General features: G+C 39.5%; 1 protein-coding gene across 4 annotated transcripts; it reads right to left on the bottom strand.

Moving 5' to 3' along the window:
• Nucleotides 1-893: 893 nt before the first annotated feature.
• Nucleotides 894-17,255, bottom strand: E2F6 (E2F transcription factor 6). Of its 4 annotated transcripts, none has more exons than XR_013345551.1 (8): nt 16,921-17,255; nt 15,523-15,577; nt 11,180-11,396; nt 10,599-10,757; nt 9,913-10,027; nt 7,912-8,059; nt 7,015-7,085; nt 894-5,330 (listed from the first exon to the last, which is right to left on the bottom strand). XR_013345551.1 is itself a non-coding variant. In XM_077812515.1 (7 exons), the coding sequence occupies exons 1-7, from the start codon at nt 16,975-16,977 to the stop codon at nt 5,326-5,328; spliced, it is 756 nt and encodes a 251-aa protein (XP_077668641.1). In that variant the 5' UTR covers nt 16,978-17,255; the 3' UTR covers nt 894-5,325. The 4 variants fall into 4 exon arrangements, 1 of the variants encoding a protein (XP_077668641.1); XR_013345552.1 differs by having other exon boundaries at nt 11,186-11,396; XR_013345553.1 differs by having other exon boundaries at nt 17,056-17,255.
• Between the last annotated feature and the right edge of the window lie 552 nt (nt 17,256-17,807).

Genomic DNA, 17,807 nt, shown 5'->3' with positions numbered 1-17,807 from the left:
GCTATTTTTCTCCTGTAAGTTAAAAGTGACAAATATAATTACCTCACTTCAATGCCTTGCAAGTAAAGGGACCTCCTGTTCCATATTTTGATGGTATACACAGTTGAAGGGAGGATTTCTCTTAGAAGTTTAGAAAAATATGTACACAACATAGAAACTACAGAAAAGTACAGTATCTATACCAAATTGTCATTTAGGCCTCAACATATTTTAAAATATATGTATATTATTGTCAGAGACATCAGATGCAAGACCAAAAAGAATAGCAGATCATGGCTTAGGTAACAGTAAATACCTTTTTAACAGCGTCAGATCTGGGCACCTTCATTTCAGATGTAAACAGTTTAAACCTGATTCAAACTACTAAGAAACTGAGACCTTGTTCATACTCAGGATTAGCCACAAATCAACATTTGGCAACTGGCACCCAGCATAACTACACCACTGTAAACTGCAAGTGTAGACTAAGCCATGATTTATACCAGTTGACCTCAACCCTGCTTGTAAGTGGGATAGACTCCTTGCAAACACAGCTTATTCAAAATGTAGAGCTTGTATCCTTAAAGGGACCTTCCAAAACTGTCTCTCTCCCTACCAAGTCCTATTGGTTTCAACACTTATTCACATTCAAAACTCTGCAGTAGTTATCTTCTCTCTCATTATGCCAAATAAGGTCTGAATTGGCCAGTTATGTGGCTTGCTCTAATTATGGAGTCAGAAGCAGGGCATTTTATAATAATGCGTTCTGGTTATGGCTATCACTGACTAATGCAATTAGAGATGCTCAATCATTCTAATGTAGGCAAGAGTAAAAAAAATTCATACCTGTTCCTAATGTATTGAAAGCAGAATACCTAGAGACAGTTGAGGGAGGAACATTATACAGGCACACATGTTGCAAAATGGTTTATTTTTATATAAAAACAAGAAATTTCAATAACCACTTTACACAAAAAAAAATCAAATAGATGCACTGTATCATATATACTCACATGAGTAAAGTCTTATCTCCTCTATTAAGGTATCCCATCACATTCACCTTTTATGACAGTTTCTAATATTCAAGCTGAGCATAATTCAACATCTATTCCTACACTGTCAAGTCTAAGCTTATTCAACTAGCTGGCTACTTCCATGATCATCTGAAATATGTTAAGGTCTTCCTTTAGCACAACTAGATAAGGTTACAAAGATTCAAGTAACAAAAAGGTACTGCTTAACCATGAATAGAGGGTAGAGTGCACATTTTAAAATATTTAATATACATTATTAAAGTCAGTATACAGGGATAAGGCTAGTCCATTGTAAAAACAAATTAAGAGTAGTTTCATATTTACATCTGGCCCGAGGCTTCCCTCACAATTTTGTCATTTTACCACTTTTTTTTATGTTTAAATGTTTTTCTCCATCTGTTTCTGTGTGAAAGACCCACACTAAAAGGTGAAAAGAGGAAACTATTTACAAAATGCTGTTAAATGCATGACAAAGAAAAAACTTCAACTTCCCTTTAATAGTGATCTTCAGTGTTACTTGTAACAGGTAAATATATTGGCAAGCGTGTTTAAGATGGAGTCCCTTTAATATATGCTATAGCTCATTATTCCACGTTACATGGCTGCACAGTTCAAGACCCTATCCTAATGCACAAAATGTAGGTTTCCTCACTCTTGTGCTAATAAAATCTTAAGTGTTCATTTCACAGTAAACAGTCTATTGTCCAAACTGTTGAAATGATCCTAGAAAAGGCTAATTAAATGATTACTGCTTATTCCGTCCAAAAGCAAACAACTCTGCCACCTAGAGGGAGATATGTTTTGTCAGACAGACTAAGGTCTTGCAACTCAGACAATTTAAACTAAGGTCTACTGATCAGGTTCTCGAGAAAGCATGTCTTCCTCCAATGATCTTTCTACTCACAGATGCTTTAGGATTTCTTGCTTGCTCCGGACCCTTTACAAGCTTCTTCCCAGTCCATATTATAACCAAGCCAGCAGGTGTACCTTCATTTTTTCCTAAACTTAGGATTCATCTAAAGTAATGCTTCTATTGAAGCCCATGGTACAGTTCACTGTTCTGAAGGAAGCCAAAGTAGGAAAGATAAGGAGATTCCAATAATGCTGAAGTCCCATTTGGAATTCACTAAGCCATCTCCCTAGATCTGGAAGTTGTTAGATCACATACAAAACATCTGAGTGCTGCTTGAAACAAGTACTGGTCTGCTTAATACTTTGTCCAGTGGGCAAACTATATATAATTGGATTAATTTGGGGTCTTCATTTAGTTGCATTGAAGCTATTTAGAGTCCACTACCCTCTGCTGTTTGTTAACAAAATAAAAGCAGACTTGTTTTAAACTACAGCTGTATAAAACATCAGTATTTAAAAATTCTGATTATCTGAAGTCTCCAATAAGCATTGGCTTTAATGGACTTAACTACAGGAAAGTATTTCAGCAGTTAGAACATAGTGGTAGTTCTATTTTTGACCTTCCTGTGAATTGAGAAAGTGATTACACTAAGTCTGTCACAGTTGGAAGTTTAAAATTATGCATGGGTAAATTAAAGAAAAATCTTGATAAGCATACAATCTATACTATAGCAAAACAATAGGGAGTCCCACACTTAAGTTGTTGATATCCCAGATGAACTAACTCATTTGGAAAACTAATCCCAGAGGGACAGTAGTGTAAAACACTTTGTACCTTGCTAAATATTTTAGAAAAAAAGGGAAACTGCAGCTACAGCTGAGAGAACAGTTCCAAATTAGGCAACTTTTTGCATGGTAAAAATTATGAAAAGGCAGCTCTACTATTTCGAAGCACTGCGTTACAGTTAAGTTCAAGACATATGCAGCAACCGTTAATAACAGATTTACACATCAATCTCTGGGTATGTAGCACTGTCAAGATGCCTCAATACTACAATGACATACCATCTACTTATAGAAGTTAGTGAGTCGGTACAATACAGTGTTTCAATTAGGGCTGGCAAGCGATTAAAAAAAAAAATCACACGATTAATTGCACTGTTAAATAATAGAATACCATTTATTTAAATATTTTTGGATGTGTTCTACATTTTCAAATTTATTGATTTCAAGTGCAACATAGAATACAAAGTGTACAGTACTCGCTTTATAATTTATTTTTGATTACAAAGTATTTGCACTGTAAAAACCAAAAATAGTATTTTTCAATTCACCTAATGCAAGTACTGTAGTGCAATCTCTTTATCATGAAAGTTGAACTTACAAATGTAGAATTATGTAAAAAGAAAACTACATTCATAAATAAAACCATGTAAAATTTTGAAGCTTGCAAGTCCACTCAGTCCTACTTCTTGTTCAGCCAGTCGTTTGTTTACATTTGCAGGAGATAATGCTGCCCGCTTCTTGTTTACAATGTCACCTGAAAGTGAAAACAGGTCTTCTCAAGGCACTGTTGTAACCGGCATTGCAAGATATTTACCTGCCATATGGGCTAAAGATTCATATGTCCCTTCATGCTTCAACCCCCATTCCAGAGGATGCGTGTCCATACGGATGACAGATTCTGCTCGATAACAATCCAAAGAAGTGCAGACCGTCACATGTTCATTTTCATTATCTGAGTCAGATGCCACCAGCAGAAGGTTGATTTTCTTTTTTTGCTGGTTTGGGTTCTGTAGTTTCCGCATCGGAGTATTGCTCTTTTAAGACTTCTGAAAGCATGCTCCACACCTCATCCCTCTCAGATTTTGGAAGGCACTTCAGATTCTTAAACCTTGGGTCAAGTACTGTAGCTATCTTTAGAAATCTCACATTGGTACCTTGTGTTTTGTCAAATCTGCAGTGAAAGTGTTCTTAAAACGAACATGTGCTGAGCCATCATCCGAGACTGCTATAACATGAAATATATGGCAGACGCGGGCAAAACAGAGCAGGGGACATACAATTCTCCCCCAAGGAGTTCAGTCACAAATTTAATTAATGCAGTATTTTTTTAATGAGCATCAGCAGCATGTCCTCTGGAATGGTGGCCAAAGCATGAAGGGGCATACAAATGTTTAGCATATCTGGCACGTAAAGACTTTGCAATGCTGGCTACAGAAGTGCCATGCGAACACCTGTTCTTACTTTCTGATGACATTGTAAAGAAGAGGACAGGATTATCTCCTCTAAATGTAAACAAACTGGTTTGTCTTAGCGATTGGCTGAACAAATAGGACAGAGTGGACTTGTAGCATCTAAAGTTTTAGATTGTTTGTTTTGTTTTTGAGTGCAGTTGTGTACAAAAAAAATCTACATTTGTAAGTTGCACTTTCACAACAAAGATTGCACTACAGTACTTGTATGAGGTGAATTGAAAAATAGTATTTCTTTTGTTTATTATTTTTACAGTGCAAATATTTGTAATAAAAGTATACTTTGATTTCAATTACACCACAGAATACAATATATATGAAAATGTAGAAAAACATCCAAAATATTTAATAAATTTCAATTGGTATTCTATTAACAGTGCAATTAAAAACTGCGATGAATCGTGATTATATTCACATAATGAATTTCTACTGTTTAAAGAGAAAGCCAAGATGAAGTTCAACTAAACACCGTTAGACTGACTTTTTATATTTACAGGTTTATTTCAGTTTTTGCTGTACAAAGGCAAAAGTGCAATTCATTTGGTCAATCTCCAGTAGTGACTATCTAAACATGATACAGATATATACACCACAAAAGCCATGCCTTTAACTTCATTGTTCGCACCGTGCGGAGTTAGATGCAAACCACATCCACACAGTGCAAGGCATAGCTTCAATTTTTCATGATGTTTACTTGTCATATTCCTTATGGGTAAGAAAAGCCTTCCAATGCTCCAGTTCTTGATTCTTACATTATATTTAACAATCCTGTTTAGTGACAGTGCAGTTTCAGAATTAAAAGTGCTTCTTTATTATCTGTAGTCTTGCAGGACCATATTTTGGTCCAGATGTGGCTTTAAAGAATATTCATTTTTGAAGTAATTTCTTGTCCATATTTATTATCATTCAAATTATTTAATAAAAACGGTAAAAACAAGGCCATTTCCCCCAAACGCTGCAGATTACGCACAAGTGTAGAAACAAAGCTCCTAAAAATGGTTCCTTGAATTACCTTCTTTTAGACTGAAGCAATTGAAGATAATTGCGTGAAAGCACTCAACAACTGAATTATTCCCATTTTAAGTTTGAAAAACATTCATAGTTCCAAGTAACTCAGGGAATTCTGCAGTGCAGATATTCATGATAATCCGCACCGGACTTGGTGTTCTAATGGTTCTTCACCCTTCATGTTGATTTAGAAGATCTCACTCTAGAAGGGAAGTGAAAAAAGATTACCAAAACATGTATTCTTTTTCAGGGAACATTCATATTTATGAAAGCTAAGGTATGGTAGAATTAAAAAAAAGTACTGCATCTACATGTGATCTTATTGTGCTATACACGGATTTAGAAACTTTACATATATGCCCTTTAAAAATTCAGGTGTAAGAATTCCAGGGTAACAAACGACACTATAAAATGGTTCTATCGCCCCTCACCATTAAGATCACTCCGCTGATACTGCAAAACAAAAGGGCGGGGAGGTGCTAAGACAGTAGCACTTAAACCAGTGAAATTTAAAAAAAAAAAAAAAAGATGTGGTCACGTGACATGAAAGGGAATGTAAATCTTGATAGGCACAAAAACAAGGAAGTGGGGCGAAAAACAAACTAGGCAGATACAAGAAGTGTTGTTATTCTTTAAAGCTTATCCTACATTTGAACGGTTTATAGAGACAAGCAGTAGTTACACAAGAAGTGCTAACATGAAGCATGACTGCTTATGCAAGTAAAATAATGAACTAATTCATGCTGTGCTTTATAGCTTAAACTGCTAATAGAGGTTTCCCAAACTTTACTGAGATAAATGCTTGACACAGAAAAGAATTTAATATGTCTTATTCAAAGATTTCAAAATATTTAGTCTCATCACCCCAGTTATTATACTCATTTTGCAAGACAGATAAATGGAGGTAAAGATTACATGATTTGCCCAACTTCACATTGAATGTGCAGCAGAGGAGGGAATTAAACCCAGAAATCCTTATTGCTAGTCTTTTTGTTCTAATAGGACAAGTTGCTAAGTATTGCCATGGTTGAAAGCAGAAATGTACTTTAGAATCCTGACTACCTCACTTAAAAAAAATTGGAATGGCTGATTGTTAATAATTTAAGTTACCTTGTAACAGAAATACTCCCCAATTCCTCTTTTCCTTGGCACTCAAAGAAAAATCCAAGACTAATTTATGTAGGAAGGTACAAGACACGAGAATTTTGAGGGAAGTTAGTGATTTTATTGAGCATTGCTGTGGCAAGTAAACAGGAACAGGTCATCCACAGTTTTATACCCATATTAATGACAGAAATACTGGGCTCCGTTATTTTAAAAAAAATATTTCCACTCCCTATGGAAGACAATTAACATTCTATAACTACATACTGTAAGCTACAAATCTCAGACCTCTTTACACTGACTTTTGCAAAGGGTTAACTCCTCAGTCCTCTAGAATTAGTGCCACTAAACACAGGAGATACTTTATGAGGAAAAACTATTGCGTTAGGATTATGTTAACACAAAGACTGTTGGAAACAGACCAATCACATCATCATGTTGCTATTCCACAAGTGGCACAAAAACAAAAATCTTAGTGGACATCGGGGGAAGGTGTTTCAAATAGCATTGCTGAAAATAAGTCACCTTAACTACTCCCCCCACCTTCCCATCAAACTACGTATCCTGCTTTGTTTACTTCCAGACAGCAGTAACCTGCATATATGACTGGTTATCTTGCATCTCTATTGATGAAAACAGACATATCCGCTCTCACTTGAAGTGAGCTATTGAGTTAGTTGTCAAGTTTTCCTGTTTTGCAAACTCTAAGATTCTGTAGCAAGGCATTATACATCTAATCACAAAACAGCAGGGCACCAGATTATATTATACAATAGCGTTACCTATACATATTTTGATTTGTGTAACAAGTAGAGCAGAGCAAATAACTGATTTTTTCAGTTCACACAGAGTTCTGTAAAAAAAAAAAAATTAGTTTGAGTCAAAATGAATCTAAAGATCCTAAAATGTTTCAGCGAATCAAGAAGTCCGTTCCTGGATGAACAAAACATGTTTGATCCGAAATGCTTTGTTTCCAGCATTATTACAGGGCTAGATTCACTAAACAACAAGAAGAGGAGGAGCCTTCCTTATAACTTTTAGCCCAGTAGTTAGGGGACTCACACCACCAGGCTATGTTCACTCTCTCTCCCCGGCTCAAGTACTTTATACAAAGTGGAACAGCTTCAACAGGAGGAAAGAGACTTGACCCAGAACACACCATAGCTTGGTGGTTAGGGGATGATCCTGTGAGGTAGAAGACCCAATCCAAATCCTTGCCCTGTATAAAGAAATGGAGATAACGGAACCCAGGCCTTCCACATCCCTGGTGAGTGCCCTATGCATTGGGCTAAAAGTTATAAGGAGGAACCCATTGCCAGCTGTTTTCTGAATGGGACCTATGTTCCCTTGCAAATCTAGCCCAAAAACTTTTTTTTGGACTAAATTATTCAATTAATGTGTGTCAAATCTGAAAACAGTTTCATGTCAACAAAAACCACATTTTTCAACAAAAACTATTTATCCAAAAGATTTTGCCCAGCTCTAGTAACAAGGGCTAAAGTTGATTTTGAAATATTTTTCATATGCTGAAAATTTAGCCCACTTTAAAAATTACACAAGTTTCAGGGGGATTAGAAGCGTTTATCATTCTGACAAACTGAGTTGGATACAATACATATTTCACAGTAGTTTGTCTCATGTTGATAAATACCTTTCTTCCATTTAAATTTCTCACATACCTTCATCAAGAGGTACCGGTGATTTAGTTTCTGACGTCAGAGTATCCATATCTTCAAAAGTTTTGGCACCTGGGTTATCTTGCTCCACTTCACATAAATATACATCAATGGGTCCCTTTGTGCTCTTTATACGTACTTCTATACAATCCTGTAAAACAGATTTTATATATACAGAATCAGAAGAAATTTATAGATTAAGCCAAACTAATTTTTACTTCAAGTATTTTGCATCTATTTTAACACAAATAGACATACAAGAACAGGTCCAGATATAGGAGGGACATATTAGCTTCAACAGACTTTAATTAAGCCAATTTAAAGGTTCTTTAGTTCTTGGTAAATTGGTAGGGTTACCTATGAACCTGCCATATTGAATGACATCTATTAAATAATGTAATTAAGCAACTGAACACTTGTGTGTGCTAGAAGGATTTTATTTTGATGAGGGTCCATCCAATGTGAAGAACTACTTTCTTTCGTTGCTCATTTTCAACAGGCCATGTTGATAAATGACTGAATTTTATTATACTGTTATAAACAGAGGTAGCAAAAGTGATGAGTTTAGGGTCAATGTGACAACTGAATAGCTCAAAACAATCAGTGTTGGCACAAATTTTACTGCTAGCACAATCAGTAAGGCAGGACAAATTTAATAAATTGCTATGTCAACACCCCCACTAGATAATATCAGCAATGTAATGGGCTTTCAAGAACCAAAAGCAGAGGACACGAAATTACCCCAAGACATTAATCAAAAAACTGATTTAGGTGTAAACATTATAGGGAAACAAGTTCTAGAACTATTTTTTCCCCAAAGAGACCAGTGCATTGTAATAGAAAAAAATCAAATATGCATGAAAATTTTACAGTATGTTGTACTAGCTTTCTAAACAATTACAGTCAGGGCTGGTAGCACCTCTTAGTAAGGTTGCTTATAATAGAAAGTTTCAAGCCTCTGTTTTCAGTTGCTTATAACACTGTGCCTAACCAACCAATTAGGCTGAAAATTTCCATGTTAGGCATCTACCCGAGGAGGAATCATTTCGGAAAATTTAAGTCAGGCAGTTTACAGCTGTTTCCAAGAATGAAAGTAGGGAAACCCACTGCCAGAAATTTTTTACTATAGCCAAAGCAATATGTAATTTGAGAAGCTGTCGCTCCCTGATGCTAAGCAAGTTAGCGAAACCAAGCTCGTCAGAGATCATCACTAATTGTGTGTTTTTCTTTTTTGATTGCCTGACTTGACACCCTGGGATCTGATTTGCTTAAGTGCTGCACACTCACAGCTGCAACCGAAGCCAACAGGAGCTGTGCTTTGAACATATGAAGATCTATATAGGGCTAAGTACTCTGAAAAGTCAGGTCTAGGAGTCTCAAATTGGGTAGCAGTGTATGCTTGTAAACTAAGCCCTGATCTACATGGGGGAGAGGGTGGCATCTAAGTTACGCAACTTCAGTTATGTTAATAATGTAGCTGAAGTCGACGTACTTAGACCTACTCACCGCGGTGTCTTCACCATGGTGAGTCGACTGCTGCCGCTCCCCCATTGACTCTGCCTCGCGGCGGTGGAGTACAGGAGTCGACGGGAGAGTGCTCGGGGATCAATTTATTGCATCTAGACTGGACGCGATAAATCGACCCCCGCTGGATCAATTGCTGCCCATGTAGACGTACCCTTAATCTCTGTGCCTCAGTTCTCCATCTTTAAAATGGGGGATGTTAATCATACCGCCTCATCTCAAGGTGTGGTTTTAAATTGTATTAATTTGTGAAGCATTCAGGTACTTCAGCAATGAGCACCTTAGCTAAAACACTGTCCCCACACACTTTTACACCAAACATTATTGCAGGTATCTTTGTTTTATGAAAAGTATCAGATAAGAACACCAATATTATATCATACCAATATTAATTTCTGTATGTGAAAAATGAATTGCTCTTCTTGCAAACTCGAATTCTAAAAATGTAGTTGCCTTAGAGTAATGAAAAGCAATACTTACTTCTTTAGGAGCTGGTATTTCTAGTTTTGTTTCTTCTGGAGCTTTGATTGCCATAACAATCTGTTCTTGAAAGGCCTTAATGCTATGAATATCTTGATATGTCACATAAGCTAGTGTACACATAAGTCAAGGATTCTATAAGGAAATCTGTTAACTGTTTTAAGAAAAAGGGACGGCTGTTACTGTGTTATATAATTACTTTCTGATCTCTTTCAAGGAACGGACAAGTTTCACTGGTCATTGTCTGAAAATGAATTTATTTAAGTACCAGACTTTCTTCTAGTTAGCCTTCAGCCTAGAGGCAAGCATAGAATGAGGAATCTTAGGTGATATTCCCAATTTTCATGTTTGGTGTTTAACTCATCTCAATTACAAAACGACTTTTCATTTGTCAAAGCTTGCCTATGAGATAGGACTACTAAATGTAAATATTCATAATTACTTCAGTGATAGTGTTCCTTTAAGACCACACCTTCAACTTTTACCTTCTGCTGTTTATTCTATATAGACATATACCTGCACATATAAGTTTATTTGGGACCAGTAATTCCAAGTACTACTTGCCCTGTACTAAAGCATGAGAATGAAGGCAATGAATTCCACCTCTTACTCGCTATACTAAATTTCCATCACTAAATGCTTGGTGCCAGTAGCCAAAATAACTGATCCAGCAGTTAAAAGGGTATTTTGTGTTTTCTTTGTCATCCGTTAATTCAAACAACTGGTGAGCACAGTCCTTAATTAATTCATCCAGAGCTTCTTCCATTGCTGATAAATCAGAAAGTTCATCTCTAAGCTTTTGCTGTTCTGATGCCTTTCCAGCAACCTGATCGAGATCAGATCCTCTAAAAGAATATGAAAGTTATCAAGAATATTATTTAAAGATTATATTTATAAATAAATTCTGTAGTGCAATACAGAATACTTAAACATTTTTTAACTTTTAAAAAAGTATAGTTAAAATGTTGAAAGCTTTTTGGTCATAAACTATTATTTTTAGTTTCTTGTGGTCAGTTAAAAAAAAAATCTTCACAATTGCTTCATTTCCTGATACTAGAAAGTTAAAAGCATCTTATAATTAGAGACTGTATTAATTACACAGTGTAATTTAAGAGGCTGTACCATCTCATTTATGAAAGTTACTGCAAAACACAAAAGAAGCTAAAACACGTTTTCACAATTAAGTCAAAGTTAGGTCAAACTACATTACACAAAATATCTGTATTATTTTTGCAAATGTAAGTTAGAAATTTCAAAGCCAACTCACACCCACTGGATAAGATTCTTAGATCTTTTCTGAATCAGGTGGATTCCATCCAATACATTGGTGATGTCATATACTCTTCGTTTTCGTACCCCCAGAGTTGTTGCTACTTCATTCAAATCAAGAACACCATCTGGTGCAGTTTTGACAAGATCCATGAATTTTCGGGTCAGGTAAACCAGGGATGCATCAAAACGAGGCTTTGTGACTTTCAGGGTTTCTGTAAAGGTTTGACATTGCATCATTTAGTATTGATCCATGCAGCTCTGTTCAAAGCATTGTCATAATTTTCCAATATACAATGCTTATGAAAAGTGTTATTAGAACAGGAGGTTGAAGTTTTGTTCTATATCAGTACAAGTCATAAAGAAAGCTGTCCATCCAATATGCCTTAATTAATTTGCAGAAGTTACATCTAGAAAGCTAAAAGGTATCTCCATGCCTTTTAAATTCTTGACATTAGACTTCCAACAAGGATATCAACTGTGATATGAACATATGTATAAGCAATTTTACAAACTGGTAGGCTACTAAACAGCCATGATGATATCTTGTGTTTAAAATAGTCCTGTTGCCAATTACAAGCCTGAAACCAAGAAGTAAAAGACTGTCTGAATGCCACCTACCTATGCCATCTGGTCCCTCACTTAAATAACATAAAATTAAAAGTTACTTATTATGTCTGCACATAACTTGTTAAATGGCTTCTAACAAAAGAAAAAGTAAACTAGACCACCCAGTTTTCAAACAGCTGTAATTATAGGAGTATCAATTACCACAATTTACTTCCATTAAATTAAATCACTGGCTAATTTGCTCCTCCATTTCATTTAATCAAAACATCAAGAACAAAATCTTTTTTAAGAACTCCAGCTGCCTTTTGATCTTTCAGAAAGAAGAGAATAATTCAGATGCTGACCACAGGAAACTAATCAACAGAAAGTTTTCTTTATTTTTCTCCCTTGCATTACAACTAATAAAAGGTGCTAATAACTTGTAAGGGGAAGTTACCCCTTTGGGAGAAAGGCAGCATAAAAATACCTCTTCCAGATTTTTTTTTAGGGGAAGTGGAATTAATTTGGAAATGTTTAGCTTCTGACTATGAGAAAGGCTGTCTAAACTAAGGTTATGTCTACACTGCAGATGACTGTCAGCACAGCTATATTGGTTAGGGATCACACTTCTGACTGACATAGCTATGCCAGCAGAAGTCTGTAGCGTAGATGCAGCCATTCCAGCAAAACTGCACTTTACCAATAAGTAGCACAGCTTTGCTTGTATAGCTGTGTCCACACTAGGAGTGCTTTGCTGGTACAGTATATTAGTACTTCTATACCAGTGAACCACTCCCAGTGTACACCCAGCTTACATAAACTATTAAGATGATTTCTGATACTTGGATAAAGTTTATGGTTTAAAAATAATTCAGTTATTAATCACATAAATGTTTCCGAGCAGTACTTTATTTTACCCTTAAAGTTTTGTTTAGACATCAAAGGCGCAGAGCTCGAGGATATTGCACATGCAGCTATCAAAAGTTTTGAAGACTGACACAGAGAAACTGCTTGGTACCCTTATACTTTGGCCATTTTTCTGCCTTTAATTCCTGCAATTTAACCTGGAAATGTTTTATTCGAACGTGAAATATTAGAGTACATATTCAGTTCAAATACTGCATGTTTTCAACCTCAGGATACATAACACCTTACAAGACAGTGAGAACCAGACAACCAAGGAATCCCAGCCGAAAGCTTGCTATGCTCATCAGAACCGTTCTAATAAACTAAATCCCCAATCCTGTAATTGCATCCATGCAAGAAGACTCTTACTGAGCTCAACAAGAGACACTACAGGTCCAAGAGTCATTTGAGAGTATATGGAATCAAGACCTACCTCTGTCTATCTGTAAAACATTGAAGGTGCTCCACAGGCCTAAGAGGCTCTCATACTGGTTCTCTCTATGGCTCAGAAGTTTCAAATATTGTACCACTAGAGGGTGCACTCCAGTCCAGGTTTTACAATCCAAGAGCACCTGAAATTTGATTTAAAAACACCTATGGGCCAAGTTCTCCACAGCCCACTAACTTCAACTGAGTTGCATGGCATGTAACTCATAGCAAAATTTGTCCCATATATTCCTTAATTTGTACTATTAAACTACCAATTTCTGTCCCTGATTCTGTTAAGACTATGCCTGCTCCAGGTTTGACTTAATAAATCTTAAGATTTTTTTAATTGAAATTTTCCAGTATTAATGAGACACGTGTCCTTAGTTTGCATGACATCTTCACAGTATGTTATTTATTCCATTCCTGTAAGGTTGTGTACTTTATATATCAGAACGGCAGAGATCCAATCACCACATCAAATTAAATACTAACAGCAAATTTTTTTTTAAGTACACCAGAAGCAGGAAGCCTGCCACACAACCAGTGGGGCCACTAGACGATCAAGGGGCTCAAGGAGCACTCAAGGAAGATAAGGCCATTGTGGAGAAACTAAATGAATTCTTTGCATCAGTCTTCACTGCAGAGGATGTAAGGGAGATTCCCACACTTTCTTTTTAGGTGACAAATCTGAGGAACTGTCCCAGGCTGATGTGTCAACAGAGGAGGTTCTGGAACAAATTGATAAATTAAATGGTAGTAAGCCACCAGGTCCAGATGGCATTCACACAAGAGTTTTGAAGGAACTCAAATACGGAACTGCAGAACTACTAACTGTGGTATGTAACCTATCACTTAAATCAGCTTCTGCACATGACTGGAGGATAGCTAATGTGACACCAATTTTTAGAAAAGGCTCCAGAGTCAATCCTTGCAATTATAGGCAACTTCGGTACCAGGCAAATTGGTTGAAACTATGGTAAAGAACAGAATGAGGCACATGGACGAACATGATTTGTTGGGGGAAGAGTCAACATGGCTTTTGTAAAGGGAAATCACACCTCACCAATCTATTATAATTCTTTGAGGGGAGGTCAACAAACATGTGGACTAGTGTACTTGGACTTTCACAAAGCCTTTGACAAAGTCCCCCACTAAAGGGTCTTAAGGAAATTAAGCAGTCATGGAATAAGAGGGAAGGTCCTCTCATGGATCAGTAACTGGTTAAAAGATAGGAAACAAAGGGTAGGAATAAATGGTCAGTTTTCACAATGAAAACAGGTAGTGGTGTGCACCGGGGATCTGTCTGGGACCAGTCCTGTTCAACATATTCATAAATGATCTGGAAAAAGGAGTAAACAGTGAGGTGGCAAATTTGACAGACAAAATTACTTAAGACAGTTAAGTCCAAAGCAGACTGCAAAGAGTGACAAAGGAATCTCACAAAACTGGGTGACGGGGCAACAAAATGGCAGATGAAATTCAGTGTTGATAAATGCAAAGTAATGCACATTGGAAAACAATCTCAACAATACATACAAAGTGTTACAAGGTTATTTTGGGCAGGGAGTGGGGAGGCATCCACAGTACAGCCACCCTTATTTCTGAGCTGGGCAACCGGAGAGTGACAGCTGTTGGCCAGGCACCCAGCTGTGAAGGCAGCGCCCCGCAAGCAGCAGCACAGAAGTAAGGCTGGCAATACCATACCGTGCCACCCTTACTTCTGTGCTGGTGCCTTCAGAGCTGGGTGGCCAGAAAGTGGGCGGACCGAGGACCCAGCTCTGCAGGCTGCAGCGCAGAGGTAAAGGTGGAAATACCATACCATGCCATGCTTACTTCTACACTGCTGCTGTGTAGAAGTAAGCATGGCATGGTATGGTGGCGACTGCTTTCAGAGCTGGACTCCCAGCCAGCAGCCACCACTCTCTAGCTACCCAGCTTTGAAGGCAGCACCACCACCAGCAGCAGCGCAGAAGTAGGGTTCAGTACTGCTACCCCTCCCACAATAACCTTGTGATCCCCCCACTACTTCTTTTTGGGTCAGGGCCCCTACAATTACAACACCATGAAATTTCAGATTTAAGTAGCTAAAATCATGAAATTTACGATTTTTAAAATCCTAGGATATTGAAATTAAACAAAATGGACCAGGGATTTGCTAGGGCCCTACTAATAGTCCATCACTATAATGAGATGGAAAGTGAAAAACAAAATGGTCAGTGATGGGCTGATTATTACTGCTTGCTCAACTGCTTGATTTTGCTCTATGCCATCCTTCCCTCTGTTTTATACAGATTATAAACAAATAAGGAGGCAAATATGTATACAGTGCCTGGCATTCTTTGGGTAAATACGTGAACTAAGTTTGTGAAGAGAGCAGCAGTTTATTCAAACTCCTCATCTAACTGCATAAACCTTGAGAAAAAGAAACATCTCTAAATTTGAAGTTCAGAAACTTACTTCTCATTGTCACAAACTGGACCTCATCTTCCATATTAAGGTTGATTTTTGGTGGCTAAAAAAACAAAACAAAACACAAAAAAGGTGAGTTTAGGACATGAAATATACATATGGCAAACAGGAAGCTTTCCTGCATGAAGGTTAGCTCCCTTTCTGTAGAATGGAGGCTTTTGTTAAATAAGTTGTCTTAAGTCTTCAGACAGCTTCAGTGTTTTTTCTACTGTTCATAGCTTTGCGTAAGTGTAACCAAGGGAAAATTTAACCGTCTGGTTAGTTTTCACTGCTGGGATTGAAAACTCTGTAGGATGAAACTGAGAACTGAGCTAGTTTTCACTGTGCTCTGGCTCAAACCTTTCCCAACCAGTAGCAGATACAGGCACTTGAGCCAGGAAGGATTAATATAAAGGCTTGTGGAAGGGGTGAATAGTGAAGACACCCCCCAAAACTCAACTTCTATCACAACTGCAGAAATCAGGAGTAATGAAGGACTGGTGATCCACCCAGGTGATTGCTATGAGGCACTCAGGTGGGGGAAAGAATGTTCCTGCTTAGCTGGGCAAGAGGTTCACTCCTCACATAGGCATTGCATAGAAAGCATTAAAGGATGCCTTGATCATCTCTTCCTTCACTTCTTGAAGGCCCATTACATAGATTATATAATTCATAACACAGGTCGCTATAACTACAATGCAAATAGTTTGACTTCAACTCTTAAACTGGAAGACTATACTAGGAACCGAATTTATATTAACCCTGGGTGTTTTCTGAGCAATAGAATTGCAACAACGATCCTAGAAGGCCTCCCTCTTTTTCTTGCTACTTCTTTTGAAGTAATGCCATGAAACAAGATCGTTGATCAAAGTTTCCAGCTACCAACCCATGAAAAATTCAGAAAAGAAAGGTATCAAGTCAAAATTAGCCCAAGTTTTAGGATTTGTAAAAATACGCTTTAAGAAAATCCACAGCAGTAGAAACAGATCCGGGAACAAAAAACGCGTCTGAACAGATCCTGTTTTTAAATCACGCTCCCGGGTAACCCACTGCACCGTCGGCGCAGCAGAGCCTGAGAGCGAAGCCGGAGAGAAAGAAGCGGTTTATCCGCAGCAGCGGCCAAGGCGCCCGGAGAGCGGAGCCGCCGTTACATCATTTAACCGCACACCGAACAAAAGTCTCTTTTCGGGCAACTCTGATGTTTAACGCCGCCACGCCACATCCTTCCTTTTCCAGGGGGGCGGCGGGGGGGGGGTCGGGTCATTTACGGCGCGTGGAGCGAGCCTGCCAGGGCCCCCATCTCAGGGGCCCCCCTCGCTCTCCGTGCTGCTCAGAGGGTCCGGGGAGCGGGAGAGCGACTGGGCCGGGGCGCCGCGCAGCCACCAGCCGCTTCCCGCCCTCACTCACCCGCAGCGTGTCCGGGTGCAGCGGCCGCAGGCTCTTCCCCTGGGCGGGGGTGGCCATGTTAGCTCGGCCCCGCGCCTCCCCGCCCAGCGCCAGGCCTCTCGCGGCCCGGGACGCTGCTCACAGGCCGCCGCCCACCTGGAGCGGCGAGTCCATGTCCGGGCGAGCGCCGCCCCCCGTCACACCTCCGGGAGGAGCGGGCAGGGCGCGGCCGCGTTGCGATCCGCTCCCCAGGCCGGCGGCCGCTGGGCAGGGAAAGCGACTCCCGGCGGCGACAGCGTGAGGCTCGGGCCGTCACTCCCCAGCCCCTCCGCCTGCCTCCCCGCGGCCAGCCGCCCTCACCCACAAGCCTCCGCGAGCGGGTGACAGACTGCCCCGCCCCCTGGCTGCACAAACCCCGCCCCTTCCTGGCGCCGCGCGAGAGTGGCGGGCCGGCCGGCCTCGCCCGCCCGGCGGTGGAGACGGTCCCCTGCGGCCGGGGGACGTTACGCGTCCCGCTCCCGTCCCCTGCGCGGGTACAGGGCTAGGCCGACGCCCTCGTGAATCTCGGGCCGTTTTCTTAGCTGAAGGGTGAGAGGAGACAATGGAGGAAAACACCCGTAGCCCAAATCCCCGTCCCGCCCGGGCTAAACCCGGCTGGGTCCATCCCATGGGGGCGCCCTGCAGCCCGACTCCAGCGGTAGAAGCAATTGAAACCGGAGAGGGGTTCTCAAGGCCCCAGGAGCTGTGCTGTGCTCCCCCCCACCCCCCATCTCACTAAACCTCTGGGCCTGGAGAAAGCCCCTTCCCAGGTGCCACCATTGCCCCTCTGTGTGCGAGACCAAATAAAACCCTTTTCTGTGGGGGCACCATCACCTTCCCCCAGATATTCCCTCCCCCCCCATGATTCA

Source organism: Eretmochelys imbricata, chromosome 3 (assembly GCF_965152235.1).
Source record: "Eretmochelys imbricata isolate rEreImb1 chromosome 3, rEreImb1.hap1, whole genome shotgun sequence".
Classification (NCBI taxonomy): domain Eukaryota; kingdom Metazoa; phylum Chordata; order Testudines; family Cheloniidae; genus Eretmochelys; species Eretmochelys imbricata.
Note: the sequence above shows the minus strand (reverse complement) of the source record. Positions and strands in the feature narration are given on the sequence as shown.